The sequence below is a fragment of the Chenopodium album genome, chromosome 18 (assembly GCF_948465745.1).
Source record: "Chenopodium album chromosome 18, dcCheAlbu1.1, whole genome shotgun sequence".
In the NCBI taxonomy this organism is placed as follows: Eukaryota; Viridiplantae; Streptophyta; class Magnoliopsida; order Caryophyllales; family Amaranthaceae; genus Chenopodium; species Chenopodium album.
This window is the reverse complement of record NC_137851.1, coordinates 4,453,157-4,471,938: the sequence shown is the minus strand read 5'-3', so window position 1 is coordinate 4,471,938 and position 18,782 is coordinate 4,453,157. Positions and strand designations below refer to the sequence as shown.

At 36.1% G+C, this 18,782-nt stretch overlaps 2 protein-coding genes across 4 annotated transcripts; one reads left to right on the top strand and one right to left on the bottom strand.

The window, feature by feature from the left end:
• Positions 1–3,718: 3,718 nt before the first annotated feature.
• Positions 3,719–5,658, bottom strand: LOC145591622 (putative F-box/FBD/LRR-repeat protein At5g62970). Its single transcript, XM_081648139.1, has 3 exons — positions 4,915–5,658; positions 4,682–4,825; positions 3,719–3,961 (listed from the first exon to the last, which is right to left on the bottom strand). Exons 1-3 carry the CDS (start codon positions 5,656–5,658, stop codon positions 3,719–3,721), a joined length of 1,131 nt encoding a protein of 376 aa, XP_081504265.1.
• A 7,804-nt stretch (positions 5,659–13,462) lies between these two features.
• LOC145592772 (uncharacterized) lies at positions 13,463–17,923 on the top strand. 3 transcript variants are annotated; one of them, XM_081649283.1, is made up of 4 exons: positions 13,463–14,474; positions 15,327–15,417; positions 15,572–16,426; positions 16,517–17,923. In XM_081649283.1, exons 3-4 carry the CDS (start codon positions 15,737–15,739, stop codon positions 16,712–16,714), a joined length of 888 nt encoding a protein of 295 aa, XP_081505409.1. In that variant the 5' UTR covers positions 13,463–14,474; positions 15,327–15,417; positions 15,572–15,736; the 3' UTR covers positions 16,715–17,923. The 3 variants fall into 3 exon arrangements, 2 of the variants coding, with proteins under 2 accessions (XP_081505409.1, XP_081505408.1); XR_014102485.1 differs by lacking the exon at positions 13,463–14,474 and having other exon boundaries at positions 15,286–15,417; positions 15,572–16,156; positions 16,288–16,426; XM_081649282.1 differs by lacking the exon at positions 13,463–14,474 and having other exon boundaries at positions 15,286–15,417.
• Positions 17,924–18,782: the final 859 nt, after the last annotated feature.

The following is an 18,782-nucleotide window of genomic DNA, read 5'->3' as shown; positions in this document are numbered from 1 at the left end:
AAAGAGCTGAGTTGTTACCAGCTACCAAAATATCGTCGACATAGACCAAAACTGTGAGAATATCAGTCCCTTTTCGAAGAGTAAACAGAGTATTATCAACATGTGATTGTTGAAAACCATAGAGACGCAAAGCGGAAGTCAATTTGGCAAACCAATTTCGAGGTGATTGACGGAGACCATACAAAGATTTTCTAAGACGACATACTTTGGTGGGAGATGTCGTAGTGAACCCGGGAGGTAATTTCATATAAACCTCCTCTTTAAGATCACCGTGTAAGAAGGCATTGTTGACATCAAGTTGATGAACTTCCCATTTCTTAGCAACCGCTACGGCAAGAAAAGTACGGACACTTACCATTTTAGCTACTGGTGCATAAGTATCAGTAAAATCCTCCCCTTCTTTTTGATGGTTACCAAGCACTACAACACGAGCTTTGTCCCTCTCAATCGTACCATCGGGTTTGAACTTAGTCTTATAAACCCATTTACAACCAATGGGTTTCTTTCCCGGAGGTAAATCGGTAATTTCCCATGTGCCATTTCTTTCTAGAGCCTCAACTTCATCTTGCATGGCTTTACGCCATCTAGACTCACGAACCGCCTCTTTATAAGAAGTAGGCTCAACATTAGAAGTAATGGCAGCCAAAAATTTTCGATGATCAGTAGAAAAATTATTATATTGAACATAATTGGCAATGGGAAATTGCATACCTGAGGATGTCGAAGGAGTAGGCGTTGTTGCTTTAGAAATGGGGGGTGAAGATTGAATCGAGTGACATATATAATCAGTCATCCAAGAAGGAGGACGTCGCACACGAGGAGTCAGATCAGCAATGGAGCTCTCAACAATTGGAGTGTTCTGATCTTGATTATGGGTGACTATGGGAGAAGTTGGTTGGTGAGGTGTGCTGGTGCTAGTTCCAGAAGGGTGTTGTGTTTGGGGTGTAAGTGTATTTAGCATTTGAGGGGATTGAATTGGTGGAGTAGTATTTGTAATAGTACTCCCCCTGTCCACATAATCTAACCCAATATCCCAATTTAATGACACATCATCAATGCAAGCAGGTAGTGGAGTTGTAGGAACTTGGGCAAAAGGAAAAACATTTTCCATGAAGCGAACATCTCTAGAAATAAAAATTTCTTTAGTTTCCAAATCATAAACTTTCCAACCCTTTTTCCCAAATGGATATCCCAAAAATACACACTTCCGACTCCGAGAGGCAAATTTGTCCTTACGACGTTGCTTGTTATGAACGTAGCATAGACACCCAAAGACTTTTAATAAGTCAAAGTGAGGAGATGAACCAAAGTGAAACTCATATGGTGTCTTGCCTTCTAAAATTTTCGTAGGGGTTCTATTAATAAGATGAACAGCAGCCTACACACTTTCACCCCAAAATTCAATTGGCAAGGATGCTTGGAACCGAAGAGCTCGTGCAACCTCTAAAATGTGGCGGTGCTTTCTCTCAACCCGACCATTCTGTTGAGGAGTTCCTACACATGAAGTCTGAAATAGCATGCCTTGCTCATCAAAAAAGGGTAACAAAGGCAGAAACTCTGTTCCATTATCAGAACGCACCATTTTAACAACTTTCCCAAATTGTGTTTTTACCATAGCAAAGAAACTACGAAAACAACTAGGAACCTCAGTTTTGTCCTTCATTAAATACACCCAAACTGCACGTGAGTTATCATCAACAATAGTGAGAAAGTAGTGAGAACCTGTAGAACAAGATTTTGTATATGGACCCCAAAGATCACAATGAATCAAACCAAAAAGTTCCGAATTTTTATTATCACTAATAGGAAAAATAGTACGAGTTTGTTTTGCTCGATAACAAACATCACAAGCATCCAACATTTTCTTAATTTTTCTATTTCTACATGAACTAGAAATAAGAGACATAGTCTGACTAGAAGGATGTCCAAGCCTTTGATGAAGGAGCAAAGTAGTATCAGCAGTAGTCACACAAACACGAGCCTCTTGTGCCACAGACTTGAAATAATACACCCCATTTCTAAGCTCACCCATTCCAATCGACGTCCTCGTATTGCAATCCTGAATCACACACAATTTGTCAGTAAAAGTCACAACACAGGGAGATTCAACAGCTAATTTTCCCACAGAAATAAGGTTGCATTTGATATTTGGGACATATAAGACATTGTGGAGTACTATTTCTGTACTCAAACGAACACTCCCTTGCTTTATTGCATTTGTCTGCATTCCATTTGGCAAGCTCACAGGTTGATGAGTTAAATCAACACAATCAAATAAAAATTCCAATGTCCCTGTCATGTGGTGGGAGGCCCCACTATCTAGTAACCAAATACCATTATCAAACATTTTCTTACCATTCATAGTTGATGCAGAGGGTGAATCAAGGAGATGGAGTATGCGTTGCACTTGGTCTGGAGTAAAAGCAGGAGCTAAAGAAGAGGGTGTTGCTACATTGGACGCTGATGTAGCATTTGCTGTTGGTAGAGTGTTAGCCTTGTTGTTTCTTGGCTGCCCTCGACCTCCCCCTCGACCACGACTGCCCCATCGACCACGACCACGACCACGAGTGCTTGTTGGGTAACCAAGACGCTCAAAGCAATGGTCATAGTCATGACCAATTTTGTCACAATAAGTACAAGTAAGAGGAGCAAGAGGTGGTTGTGATAAGGGTGCAAACCTTGGTTGAGTAGTAGCCACACCAGGTGTTGTTGATTGCACAACAAAGCTCAAAATATCATTCTTATTATCCCGCCCTCGAATAATATTTTTGTGTCTCTCCTCTTGTGTGACTAAGGAGAAGGCACGGTTAAGAACAGGAAAAGGATCCATCCCCAAAATCTGAGTTCGAATACTACGAAATTCCTCATCATCTAAACCCATAAGAAAATCATGAGTTTTGTCACGCTCGACCCTAAGTCGTATTTTAGTAGCAGAAGCACAACTACAACCACAAGTGATATCTTCAACACCATATAAAGCATCCCAAAGAGACTTGAATTTATTGTAGTAATTGACAACAGTCAAGCCTTTTTGACGAAGTGTATGATACTCAGTTTTCAGTTGATGAATACGAGGGCCATTCATGACAGCATAACGTTCCTTGATATCATTCCACATATCAATTGCTATTTTATGACCAACAACACTAGGTTGGATAGAGACGTCAATAGAATTAAACAACCAGCCACATATAGTCGAATTATTTGAACGCCAAGCGATAAATTCATGTGATGTTTCATCAATTGGTTTAGCAATTTCACCATTAATAAAACCTTGTTTGTTCTTACCCTCTAATCCATTCATGACTGCCAAAGCCCACACATCATAATTATCTCCATTCAAAATATACTTGGTAATAGACATACCTGTGCCTTCAGAAGGATGAAGATAAAAAATTGAAGAGGGGTCATGAATTAGCATTGGTGCCTTCACATTCGTCTCGCCTCCAGTCATTGTGAGAAAAAAAAATGAAATAAAAACTCTTGTGTGAAAAAGGTTGAACAGAAGGAACCTAGAAATTCAATATGTGAAGAGATTAGAGAAAGAAAATTGAGGGTAGAAAAATTGGATCTTAAACCCTAGGCTTTGATACCATGATAAAATTGGGGATGATATATGACGATTCCCCTGCCTTTGATACAAAGCTCTGTCCAGAATATATACAGCCTACTCTAAAGCTAAGAAAAGAGTGCTATCTAAGAACTAGTGAAGCATTAATTACAAAATAAACTTGCTGTAAATTACAAATAGGAAATAGTCATCTCTTAAACTTCCTATACACAATGAGGTCACATCCAAAATTACTTCACTGAGAATAGCAGAATTCGCCAACACATATGTGATAAGTTCATCATCAAGGCGACTTCCGTAGTAGCCAAAAATCTCTAAAGTCTTTAAGCATCGGAGAGGGCATCCTTCACACGTATGAAATTCCAATGGGGGCTGACCTGGACCCTCAAGCTACAATAAGAAAAAGAGGTGTACAGAGTTAATAAAATCACAGCATTTGACAAACAATCCAACAAATTAATAATTTTGAAAGAAAAGACCATTTTTTTACGCATGCAAGAAAATGAGGATACAAAGTACTTCATCAAAACACTGAATACTTTGTATGATATTATCAATCTCTTAAGCTACAAAGAACAAACAAAAGAAGGCCAGTATTTTACAGCACATTTAAGTTTAAAGACAACACAGCATAACAAAAGGTGGCTCTGATCACAAGCATATCCACAGCCGGAAGGTAGTACTCCATTTTTCTCTTAATGAACTTTGATGATCACATTCGTTTGACAAGGTGTTAGGAAAAGGTGAAGGAACCTTTTGCTCAAGGGTGGTCCGAAGTCAAGATTAACGAACATCACAAATTAACATATGAAAGAATCTAACCACATAGGATAACTATTGGAACACATTTTATAGGCAAGTGTCCAAACGTAGATGAATAAAGGGAGTAATTTCATAAAAAAAGGAGAAAGATCATATTCGATGCATGGTGAACAACATAATAATGACAACAATGAAAGTAAAGATTTGCGACTATTGCTCAAGGCAATACAATGGATAATAAGCTAGAAGAAACTGATTATTCAAGCTGTATTAGATCAATATCACAACATATAATTAAACTCTTAACATCACTAATCAAAAGCATGAGCAAAGGGAAGGGTGACTTGCCTTCAAAGTCAGTTTCTGCAGGATGGGACAAGCCTTAATCAGAGGGATCCATCCGAGGAGGGAATTGTTAAAATCAGCCACAACATACAGCTCAAGATGCTTCAGATTTGGGAAGGCAGGTGAGTGCTCGATCGCTAGATTATTCTGCATAAAAAGAAGTCAACAGTAAGCATACACATAAACACGGAAGCTGCAATAGCACAACACATGTTGAATAGAATAAAAAAGCTAACCCCATGAATTAAGCGCATCCGCAATTGTAGATACTTCAATTGTGAAAGATATATTGCCAAAGGTTCAAACGCATAGGCTACTTTGACACGTTTATCACCGCCAACAGATAGCTCCAAAAGTGAGGAGGCATTCCGAATATTGAACTCAATAGGATCGCCAAAATATGTCAACGACAAGAGCTTTGGGGCAGATATATCAATGGTTTGCCTATTAAAGCAGCAAGAAACATTTAAATGTTTCAAGGGTAGTGACAAGGAAGCAGAGCTTACACTAGTTAAAATTTCTGAACACTCGAGGCACAGATTCTCAAGGAGTTGACAGGAATCCAGAAGATGCTTAACAGTTTCATTAGCAACATTAACATAGTTTAAACGTAAAGATTTTAGGGTAGGCTTAAAGTCAAGTGTGTATAAATACTTAGGAGGTATGAAGCTGTTATTGATAGGATGTCTCCGGGTGAAAAGCAATGCAGGATAAAAGTCTAATTCGAGCTTATTGAGTTCACTTGCCGTTGCAAAATTCACCCACTTATCAATATCAAATTTGCAAAGATTATCCAAATCAAATTTTATCCTCATTTCATCAATACCACCAAGAGGTTGTTCCAAGACACGATTCACAAAGCTAATAAAACAACATCTTTCCGAGTCTATTGTCTCATCCTTGCTCATCGAAGCTTTGATCCTATCCATCGCCCTTGAATCTTCGAAGTTCAACTTCGGAACATACTTCCACAAGCACATCCATCTGTGGGAAAGAACACAAGTTTGACCAGCTTGCTTTATTGTCAGAAACGACAATAAAAACGCCAAAACTTGATCAGGTAGCTCACTCAGACGATCATATGTCTCGTAATCCTGAGTGGTTTAATTGAAACATAAGATAAACTTCAAAACCACAAGATCAAAGAAGAAAAATAAGACAAGATAATCGCAAACGGGTTGAAACTGTGTGCAAATGCCATCAAACTAGCACTTAGACAACTACATGATATCAGGAATAGAAAGGTAAAAATGCACCTTTTGGGATTTGAGAACTGGCCTTGCTTTAAACTTCTCCATCAGACAGATCAAAACAGGAAACTAACACCACCAAGGTTCCTTCAGTTAACTGAAAATAACTTTAAAAGTCAATACAGGCTAAAATGCCATACACAAAGGAAAAGTTTAGAATATTGTGCTGTTAAAACAAACTATGAATGCACACAATAAAGAGGTCCTCCATCAAAACCATTTGGAAAGGCTTTTCAAGTTAGCTCTGGGCTCTGAGCAAGAAGTTTAATACTTCATAAGTTACAGAAATATAGTAAATCAGCTATGAACCAAAGACAATTTGGAGGTTTACATCAGTTACATGCAATATCAACAAGGAAAGCAACATAAAAGAATTAAACCAGAGCTGAAAGAGAAAAGGACTAAGACTATGAGGATAGAGAAAATTTTTCAGGGACATACCCATTGACAGTGAATAGAGAAAGTTGCATACTTTAGAGACACATTAAAGCCTTTAGAAGCAAAATCACTATTATATTCATAAGTTCAAGCAAAATCTGGTACTTTGTAAGTCATAGTAGTATCAAAAACCAATTGCTATAAGAGTTGCATCAAAGAATTATATTGACGGCAGTTCATAAAAGTCATTAGTAATTCAATGAGAAATAAAAGCATGAATAGTTGAGCTATACATATCCATACCCTAAGGTGCACATTTACATACAATCAGTGGCATATCATGGATTTGGGTAATGGGGTACGAACTCAGTAAAATATACTGTACTTCGTATTAAAATAATTCAATACCAGCAAAAAAAAATTATATAATTTGTATAAGAAATCTTATTATCAATATCCGTAAGCAAAGTGTACATACACTTGAATTTAGAATTTCATGTGAACCAAACTTATCTATAATGCACTTATATGTCAGCAAATTATACTTGAAAAGGAATAACTGATTTAACTGTTTCGAGCGCCTACAAAAGGACCTTTCTGATGTTATTATAACAGCTTCTAGTCTGCTACTGTGCTACATGTTTTGCTAGTAAATTCTACTCATTGCAAAGAGCTACAAAACTAAGTCTAGCATAGCCCTCCAGTCTACCAACATTCCAAGCTATACCTTTTTCACCATTCAAAACCAATACCATAAAACCTTAAAATAATTAACTTTTGGCAGCAATATAATTATAAGGTTAAATTGAGGTTTATCATAATTTAATGTTATAATTAACCTTAAAAAATTGTAACTTGGGAAATTGGAGCCTTTTAACATTTAAATTTTTTCGAGCCTTAAAAATCACATAAAGTTCTTCTAAGCTTAAGAATATCTTGGTGATTGAAAAATGATAGCACCAAAATTCCATAATGTTGAACCCATGAACAACCCACATGTGAGCATTCTTCTTGTCCCACACTAAAGGGGGAGTGTAGTGGTTATGAAATCCCACATTGAAAGAATTCAAGAGTTACCACCACAATATAAGGTTAAGGGGCTACTCCCCTCATTGCCATATGGTTTTGAGGTGGAACCTCCTTGGTCTTGTAAAGTGGTGGACTTGCACTCTCCCGTGACGGGTGCGGCCCAGACCCGTATTTAACACATAACTTGAGAAATTATAACAAAAAGTCCAATGATCCACCCACAAAGAACCCTAGATTGACTATAATCACAGTTAAATAAACGAAACCCTAGTGATATTGAACTTCGCTGATTAAAGAATTTAAAAAAAAAGAATATGATGAACCAAATTACCTGAGAAGCCGTTTAAGAAGAGAGGAAAACTGAAAAGGCGTTTCAATGATGAGAACTCGGACTAGAGGTGACAACGGGGGAAGGCTGTAAAACAGGAGAGAAAAAGGGGGGGAACGCTGTTACCCGAAATCAATTTATCTACGGAGACTCGGGGTGAATAGGGCCTTATTGGGAGAGCTGGATCAAATTGTGATTAATCGTATACAATCACAAATACTAGTATCGTATGTGCCCCGTGTGATGCCTTGGGATATCTTTTGAATATTATTCCTAAATTAGATTATTACGGATAAATTATGTAGATCTTTATTGTGTAATAGGTTTAACTTGCTTAATGTAAATGATTTGATTTTCCCTAATGAGTTTATTGTGCAATGATCTTTTATAAATAATATAGTCTGTGCTTTATTACAATTTGTAACAATTTCATATAAAGATTATTGAAGATGACTCGTTTAATATGTTAAAAATTACTTTGGTTTGCATGACACTCCCAAAATGAGGCATTTCCAATATTTGTTGGAGTGTTAGCCTCAAATTGGAACTAATGACTCAAAAAGTCTTAATAGACCAAAATTTGACACTAATATCTAGTTAAGCAGAAGTGAAATACAATTTTTAAACTTTTTAAGATGTGGTGTTTTTAGGGTTCAAATACAATCTATACTTCTATACTTTATTAGTTAGTATTTAAAAACACAAACCATCGTCCACATCATGTCACATGTCATCTCATTTAACCTCTTTTTTTTTTTGTTTAATTTCCTTTTTTATATTTTTTTTTTAAAAAAAAAAAAAAATAAAAAATAAAAATAAAAACTATTCATTTTTCAATAAAAACATATTATAAAATAAAAATATATATTGTATTATAAACAACTTGTACATTGCCGGGCTAAAAGGCTAGTTAGTCCTAAATAACATGTTAACCATAATACCTTATATTTTTTCTTCCTTGTCAACATGTGTCATTTTGCCCCTCCTAACTCCAATACGTTAAATACAAGCAATAGAGCGTTAGAGATTCACATGACTCGAATTGGTCCAATTATGACCCAAAAGTATCACAATATAAACTTCGATTTGTATGAAAATACTTTCGGCCCAAATGCAATCTGATCCAACCAAGTCACTGAAGTTGGCACCTACCATTATTTCTTGCCTTCTTGGGTGTTAACTGTCAAGAGGGTGTTAGGGGGCTTATTAAGTATCTATGTTTTTTTTTTTTTTTTTTTTTTTTTTTTTATTTATTTTTTTTTTTAATGAAGTATCTATGTGTTAACAACAAAAGAATGACAACGTTTGATCATTGAAAGAAAAAAACGAGTGTTTTTCATTTTTTTTTTTCTTTTTTCTGAAATCGAGTGTTTTTCATTTTACAATCATAAATTTATTTAACTTTAATTCACTATTGAAATTTTGTAACCATTGATGTGTACCAAAATAACTTTTGACGGGCATGAGCATCAAGTGTTCCCACCATAAAATTCTTAGTTTCGTCCCTCAAATATCTAATCAAGTATTACAATTTACAAATTAAACATTCAATATTGAATTGTGAAAGAATAATAATTGCTTCGTTTTAAAAAAAACAACCAAACTATGACAAAAAAAATTAGTTTTGGACCAAAAAAGTTAAGTTTAAGAAAAAATGGGCCCAAAAAAAAAAACTAATTGCAGCCCAAGTGAAATTAGTGGTGAAGTTAGTTGGGCAAATAAGCCCTTTATAGACACGTGTTGTCCTTTTATTGGACTACGTGTCGTCATGAGATTAGACCACATGGTGGGGTTTTTTTTATCCTAAACATCACCAATGTCCAAATAATGCACCATACCTAATTCATATCCACATTTTGAATCGTATTCGACTCATTCTAGCCTAATCAGTACCTTGACTTCACATTATATGCACCATCCTTCAACAGTCACCAAAACATTAAATTGGTGGGGGGGGAGGGGGGAGGGGGGAGGAGACAAAGGAATAGTCAGAATTTTTGCTATACCCTCCTCACAAAAATTGCTGGTCAGAACACCTAAATCCCGCACACAACCATTGTGATTAATTAAATCACTTACCCTCGATCTTATATCACTCGATGCAACAGGGTTGACACAATAGCAAGAGAGTTACCCACTAGCCACGCATCACCACACACGTTAATTGCACTTTTATTTCCCACGCTCCACTTGAGAACATCGAGAAGCAACACCTTAGCATCCCACATGCTTCTCCAAGCATAGCTAGGATTATGACCACAACTAGCCCACGAAGATCACAATTTTTAAATTATTTAGCTTTCAAAATTGAATGAATTAGGGTACCCGGTTTATGATATAATCTCTACAATTGTTTCGCAAAAAGTGCTTGGTTAAAATAGTTTAAGTCCCGAAAACCCATTCCACCAAGTGTTTTAGGTTGGCATAAAAGGTTCCATCGTTGCCATACTTGCCAATGCATTTTTGTAGTATTTTTTTGACACAATGCATTTTTGTAGTAGGATCGTAGACCTCCAACAAAACCGAGCAAGCATCGAATATCTAATCAAATAAAAATTAAACATTCAATGGTATATTGAATTCTAAAAGAATAATAACTATGGAGTACTTTGTATAACCCAAAATAAAAATAAAAAAAATTAATTTTGAACCCAAAATTAAGGTAAAAAAATGGGCTAAAAGAAACAAAAACCGGCCCAATCGAAACAATAACATCAGCATCATCGCCATATAAACTTTATAAAGTCGGTATACAATACGCAAAAATCAAAAATTCAAAACAAAGAATATCGATTTGTTGACCATGGCCGAATATGCACCTGCTTTCTCTCCTCCGAAAATGGAGGTTCCCGTTTCAGACATTCCGCCCCCATTTTTTCTTGACGAGGGGGTTAAGACAGAGTTACTATGGAATGAGAACAATACATTCATTGAGAATGCGAGGGTGCAGTCAGAGTTTGCATTGGGAATGAGATTGCAACTCGACCAACTCATACGCGACGCTGAGACGATCATTGTCGGCAACATCGACGAGTTCGTATATGCAGACAGACTTGCTGGAGAGTATGTCGAGTTCTTCATCCGACCCGGCGCTACTGACAGTCAGGTTGAGAGGATGATGAGGCGTGCTCGAGGGGCCAGGAGAGTGTTGAGTTGGTAGCCCTAGTTTCATCCTATATTAGGTGTGTTTTGATTTTGGTTGATGTACATTGAACTCACTATTGCAATCAAAAATTTGGATTAGGAGCTTATTGCATTCTTTAATCCATTATTTATCGATGATGTAGTTTACTGTTTACAATTACCAAGTTTTTGTTAAATTGTTAGTTTGATGAAATTTTCAACTCCAAGAATTATATTTAATCATTCGAGTTCAACGTAATACTAATGGCGAATAGATAATAATTATTCGAGTTCAAGGTATGATTTGGTAATTTATGTTTATTAATTCTCTTAGAAATGAGCATTTTGTCTTCATTTCAACCGAATTATACACCTGAGCTATACAATGCAGCAAGGATTTCATGACTTGCAAATAACGCGAATTGTTGATTGTCACATAATTGCAGTGTTCAGGGTCAATTCTTTGACTGCTGGAACTTCTGAATGTTCTGAGTCAGTTGTTGAACTTTTCTTTGGTATTGAATCAACAGGAGAAGGATTATATGAAATCCTTGGACTTTCTGCTAACATTTTTGTTTCCTTACATAATTATAACAAATAAAGGACTATTTGCATATTTGTTGAGTAGGAGTGTTTTACCATCAGCTCGAGTATTTCCAAGGTTGCAAGAATAATGTTGCAGACTGTTATTTCACATCACCTCCCATCGTCGATAGTTGTGAGAGCATTATATAACTTATTTTGTTTTTTTATTTATATCATCTTTTTGGTGTGCAGATTTCGAATAATGAGGGAGACCTCTATTCTATATCAGCTTGCAGTCCTATTCCTAAAATTTTGAATAGATTCAGAATTTGAGTTCATTTGACAAAATTATTTACTGCCACGACAGGGAACAATGGCTTCCTGTATGTTACAGTTTCTGCTATGGCCATTGTACTCGGCTTTACTGGCAATATTTCATGGGAGATTAATATTGGACCGCTAAGTTCTGCAGGGCATTCACCTGTAGTTGATGCCAATGGTAATTTAATATGTCATAAAATTTGTTTCTAATAATTTGATTATTTTTGTGTTTGATTCCTGTAGTATGTGTTCTTTGGGTGTGTCATAAATTTTTCAAATGCATGATCTGCATAAGTTTGAAGGGTTATGTGAGCTGCGGAAGTTTTCCACCACTAGGACTGCTACCCTGTTTAAGGGAGCTTTAATTTGAGCTGATTCAGTTGAAAGAATGGACAGTATTAAGAAGGTAGAACCTGTTTTTGATGGACAGTCTTTGAATCCTTTTCCTGCATTAACAACTATGTACTCTTCCTTTCTCTCATATTACTTCCTGGAAGAAGTGGTTACATGGTGGCATTCCCACACCTCGAGCAGCTGTCACTTTCACATTGTGAATCACTGCAAGGGTGCTTACCTCCCTATCTCCTTTCTTTAAAGGAGATTTTGGTCTTGTATTGCCCTCGGCTTTGTATCATACTTACAAGCCTCGGCCTCCCTATGCTCAAGGGACTTGTGCCTAATCAAATGTAAAGCATTGATATCTACTGCACCTAGTATCATTTGTTCAGAATCGATGAGAAATCATGGTGTCACTGATGTCACAGGCTATGCTATGCCAATTTTTTGTCAGACTGTCTTAATATCACATTGTCACTCCCTTCTGAAAGTTAATCAGATGCCTGTCACACTTACACATTTGTTTTTTGCAATGAAACCCAAGCATGCCACTGAAGCTTATTGTTGGTTTAAAATGTATTATGGTTAGCTGTGCACTTTAGAACTTGCATTTTGAGAACTCTTTTCCAACTCTTTAATTCACTATGTACATCACATAACACAGGTGAATTTACATCAAACCTATCAGGAAGTGACCTGAAAAGGCTTAGTCACTCTTTTGCTTACAAGAATTATTGCACAAAAGTAATCAATTGCCTTGAATTGATATGCATATGTATGGAACTTTTGCATCACTTGATTCTTTCTAGACAACATTACCAGAATTCGATTTCCAAACACTTGTGGAAGACTTCTTGTTCTCTGCGTGTAACTAAAGCTCTCACGCGGCTTGTTTTACTTCATATTCTGATAGACATCCTAGAATGCTATGACTCACAGTTTGCACTTTTATAATGTGATGATGCAGAGATTGGAAACCCACTTCCATGCAAAAGCACCAGCAGCTTGCATTTAGCTGCTCCAAGTTAAGGCCTAAGAGCATGAGTATTTTATACATGTAGGTCAGCTGTATCTTCATTTTAATCATTCTAGGTCTATGTCAGTAATGTCAGTTCGGGTCATCCTAAGTAAAACTCAAATCTTGACAGAGGTCCCCCTAGGTGAAAAATCCAGGGAAGCAGAAACTTCTATTCTTTCGGTTCTTCCTTTTTGTGGCTTGGAGCACCAAGCGGTTCCCTCTCATCAGATCTTGAGTGCTTCTCAATCGTCCACAGTTGAGGCAGTTGCAAATCAGGTTTCAGAAGCGTTAATCAAGCCATCAATACTGCAAGTTCGTTTTCATTAGCATAAATTAAAAATCTAAAGTATTTTTTTTTTTTAAAAAAAAAAACAAGTAATTAAAAACAATAGTTTTCTTCAAAAATAAAACCAAAAAAAAAAAAAAAAATTCACCAATTTTTTTAATTGAAAAAACAAATTACAGTAACCCCCTTCCAATTTTCTCTCTCCTCCCTTCTCCCATAGTCCCATGATGGCATGATACTCCTGTCACTCCCATGGCATGAAGGCATACAACTTTCGACAATGGCTCCCATCCCAAAAAGAAATCAAGCTAAGCTCCGACAATGACTCCCTCTTTTCTCACAACCACCACACCACCACCACCACTCAAAAGTTAGGCCAAGATCAGATCAAATCAAGATTAATTTTGATTAAGAAAACTCACCCCACTATCAAACACAATAAAATGAAAAGGGTATATCTTTTTCTTCCAATTTTCCTTCTTGGTTAAAGAATTCTTGTGTTCTTGCCATCAATTGAATTCTCAAACTGCATGTGCGTCATTTTTCTCCTCTCCTTTTTTAATTGGATTGCAGCAAGTAATTTAAAGATTTTACGGGTAGGTCGACGGTGGTTTCAATGGGTAATAGGTAGGGTTGGGGTGTGTGAATGTGATTTCGGTGGGGCTGGGGGGATTGTGGATGGGTTGCACTGGTGTTCGTCGGTGGGGGAGTGGGGTTGGGTTGTGGTGGGGTTGTGAGGTTGTGGTGGTTGCTCTGTTGCTGGGTTTAGGAGTGGGTTTTTTTTTTTTTTTTTAATTTAATATATAAAATCATAGCTAAAAATTATTATTTTCTTTTTGTTGGGGTTTTTTTTAATAGGAAATCAGTATTGTTTTTTAATTACTTTTGTTTTTAAAATTAATGTTGATGAGAAAATCAATGTGTCAAAAAAAAAGAAAAGGAAAATGACAAATAATAAATTAAGGTCCCTAAACTATTGCTGACTGGGCAAAATCTCCTAAACTGTTTGGTCAGAAATACCACTCAAGATGATTGAAGGACCAAAAATGCACATACAAAAGTTGGGGACTAAAAGTGCACAAATATAAATGATTAGGGACTTTATTTTACCTTTACTCTCATTAATTCCCCTTTTCTCTCTTGTTTTACATCGTAGTCTGAGTTTGAGTTACCCTCTCTCTATCATTGAAACGGCTTCTGAGGTAAATTTTTAATCATCGAAGTTCAATTTCGCTAAGGGTTCCGCTTATTTGATTTTGATTACAGTCAATTTAGGGTTCTTTGAATGTGGATTGTTCAACTTTTGGTTTTAATTTCTCAAATTATGGAATTTTGTTGCTACAAATTTTCAATCACCTTAAGCTCAGAAGAATTTTAAGGCTCGAATAAATTTAAGGCTCCAATCTCCCAAATTAAAAAAATAATTTAACTTTAAAGTATGAGTTCCTTAATTAAAATTTTAAGTTTTCATGATAGGATTTGTAATATGAATAATGTAAACTTTTTTTTTTTTTTTTTATTGAATTATTTTAATATATTTTGCTGTGTTCGTACCCCGTTCTCCAAATTCATGATCTGCCACTGATTGTATGTAAACGAGCACCTTAGGGTATGGATATTATAGCTCAATCATTCATACTTTTATTTCTCATTGAATTACTAATGATTTTTATGAACCAGCGTCAAATTTATTCTTTGATACAACTCTTTAGTAGTTGGTTTTTGATAGTATAACTTACAAAGTACCAGATTTAGTTTCTAAAGTCTTGTGAATATAATGGTGATTTTGCTTCTAAAGTCGTATGAATACAATCGTGATTTTGCTTCTAAAGTCTTATGAATATAATCATAATTTAGCTTCTAAAGGCTTTAATGTGTCTCTTAAGTATGATTTTAATCCGAATGGTTTTGATGGAGGACATGTTTTATTGTGTGCATTCATAGGTTGTATTAACAGCACAATCTTCTAAATTTTACTTTATGTGTATGGCATTTTAGCCTCTAAGAAATAAAATCCAAGTTGAACTCTATTAAAATTTATAAGTTCTTTTCAGTCAACTCAAGGAACCTTGGTGGTGTTAATTTCGTGTTTTGATCTGTCTGATGGACAAGTTTAAAGCAAGGCCAGTTCTCAAATCCCAAAAGGTGCATTTTTACCTTTCTATTCCTGATATCATGTAGTTGTCTAAGTGCTAGTTTGATGGCATTTTCATGCAGCGTCAACTCGTTTGAAATCATCCTTTCTTCTTTGATCTTGTGGTTTTGATTTTAATCTTATGTTTCAATTACAACCACTCAGGATTACGAGACAAATGATCGTCTAAGTGAGCTTCCCGATCAAGTTTTGGGGCTTATATTGTCGTTTCTGACAATAAAGCAAGCTGTTCAAACTTGTGTTCCTTCCCACAGATGGATGTGCTAGTGGAAGTATGTTCCCAAGTTGAACTTCGAAGATTCAAGGGCGATGGATAGGATCAAAGCTTCGATGAGCAAGGATGAGATAGTCGACTTGGAAAGATGTTTTATTAGCTTTGTGAATCGTGTCTTGGAACAACCTCGTGGTGGTATTGATGAAATGAGGATAAAATTTGATTTGGATAATCTTTGCAAATTTGATATTGATAAGTGGGTGAATTTTGCAACGGCAAGTGAACTCAATAAGCTCGAATTAGACTTTTATCCTGCATTGCTTTTCACCCGGAGACATCCTATCAATAACAGCTTCATACCTCCTAAGTATCTATACACACTTGACTTTAAGCCTACCCTAAAATCTTTACGTTTAAACTATGTTAATGTTGCTAATGAAACTGTTAAGCATCTTCTGGAATCCTGTCAACTCCTTGAGAATCTGTGCCTCGAGTGTTCAGAAATTTTAACTAGTGTAAGCTCTGCTTCCTTGTCACTACCCTTGAAACATTTAAATGTTTCTTGCTGCTTTAATATGCAAACAATTGATATATCTGCCCCAAAGCTCTTGTCGTTGACATATTTTGGCGATCCTATTGAGTTCAGTATTCGGAATGCCTCCTCACTTTTGGAGCTATCTGTTGGTGGTGATAGACGTGTCAAAGTAGCCTATGCTTTTGAACCTTTGGCAATATATCTTTCACAATTGAAGTATCTACAACTGCGGATGCGCTTTATTCATGGGGTTAGCTTTTTTCATTCTATTCAACATGTTTTGTGCTATTGCAGCTTCCGTGTTTATGTGTATGCTTACTGCTGACTTCTTTTTATGCAGAATAATCTAGCGATCGAGCACTCACCTGCCTTCCCAAATCTGAAGCATCTTGAGCTGTATGTTTTGGCTGATTTTGACGAATCCCTCCTCGGATGGATCCCTTTGATTAAGGCTTGTCCTATCCTGCAGAAACTGACTTTGAAGGCAAGTCACCCTTCCCTTTGCTCATGCTTTTGGTTAGTGATGTTAAGAGTTTAATTATATGTTGTGACATTGATCTAATACAGCTTGAATAATCAGTTTCTTCTAGCTTATTATCCATTGTATTGCCTTGAGCAATAGTCGCAAATCTTTACTTTCATTGTTGTCATTATTATGTTGTTCACCACGCATCGAATATGATCTTTCTCCTTTTTTATGAAATTACTCCCTTTATTCCTCTACGTTTGGACACTTGCCTATAAAATGTGTTCCAATAGTTATACATTTCTGTTTTTGATTTATTACAACCTCTCTTTCCCTTTTTTTTTTTCTCCATTCGTTATATATATCTATCTGCTTAGTCATTCTTTATCTCACATCTCTTATGTGGTTAGATTCTTTCATATGTTAATTTGTGATTGTCGTTGACTGTGATTTTGGACCACCCTTGAGAAAAAGGTTCCTTCACTTTTTCCTTACACCTTGTCAAACAAAGTGTGATAATTAAGAGACAAAGGGAGTACTACCTTTCCGCTGTGGATATGCCTGTTAGAGCCACCCTTTGTTATGCTACCCTACCCCAATATTGTCTCTAAACTTAATAGTGTTGTAAAATACTGGCTTTCTTTTGTTTATTTGTCTATATAGCTTAAGAGATTATATTATCATACAAGTAATCAATATACCCATTTTCTTGCATGCTTAAAAATGTATTTTTCTCACTAAAATGCTAATTTGTTGGATCGTTTGCTAAATGCTGTGATTTTATTAACCCTATCCACCTCGTTCTCTTATGTAGCTTGAAGGTAAGGGTCTCCCCTCAATGGAATTTCAAAAGTGTGAAGGATGCCCCCTCAAATGTTTAAAGACTTTAGAGATTTTTGGCTATTACGGAGGTCGCCTCGATATTGAATTTATCACCTATGTGTTGGTGAATTCTGTTGTGCTCAGTGAGGTAATTTTGGACGTGACCTCATTGATGCATATGGAGCCAATTGATGATGCCGTCTTCCATGCTAGGAAGCTCGAAGATAAATTTCCAAATGGTGCAAAACTTGTTATAAAGCGTTCCAATATTGACGAGATATGGTCGTTAATTTGATCACACTAATCTTAATTACTTGTACTGGTTAGAAGAATATGATGCGTAGCTATAAACTGTAGTTTGTTGCAAGTACTTGGGAAGTCTTGTGTGGGATTTTTGTGAATTATTTTCCATTTTGGGTTGAAATTGACTAGATTATCAAAGCTCAAATTTTTTAGAAATAGCAGCCCTGTTGGTTGTGGTTAACCAACACAACACTAGCACTTTTTATTGGATGAATACGAACATCTATATTTATGTGTTTGATTGATGCTTTATAGTGGCTGCATTGTTGGAATGTAATTCGAATACCTTGAAAATCTTGTCCCTTTGATTTTTTGATAGAGTATAAAACATATTTCTAGGCCTCAACTATTACCTTAAGATTTTGGTTGAGATGGTCCACTAATATGGTATCAGAGTCAACGTGACATAGAGGTCATGGGTTCAAATCTCATCCACCCCTCTTTCAAGATGAAATTAATTCGCGCTGGGTATGGGAGGGCATGTGCTGTATCCTGCCCTCCCCGATACTCAAAGAGTTTCGAGATTTTTGGCTATTACGGAAGTCGTCTCGATAATGAACTTATCACCTATGTGCTGGCGAATTCAGATGTTCTCAGTGAGGTAATTTTGGATGTGACCTCATTGTTGCTTATGGAGTCAATAGAAGATGCCGCCTTCCATGCTAGGAAGCTCGAAGATAAATTTCCAAATGGTGCAAGACTTGTTATAAAGCGTTCCAATATTGACGAGATACGATCGTTAATTACTTAATCACACTAATCTTAATTACTTGTGCTGGTTAGAAGAGTATGATAAGTAGCTATGAACTGTAGTTTGTTGCAAGTTCTTAGGAAGTCTTGTGTGGGATTCTACTTCGTTTTATGTTTTTTTTATATATTTATACAGTAATGTCTTAGCTTAACTATATATGTTAGTTTGTTCTATTTCGTATTATAACTTTCTAAGGAAACAAAATTCGTTGTTTGTGTTGGATTTTCTGAAATAAGCACAAGCTTCAAAAGTACTGTTTAGAAA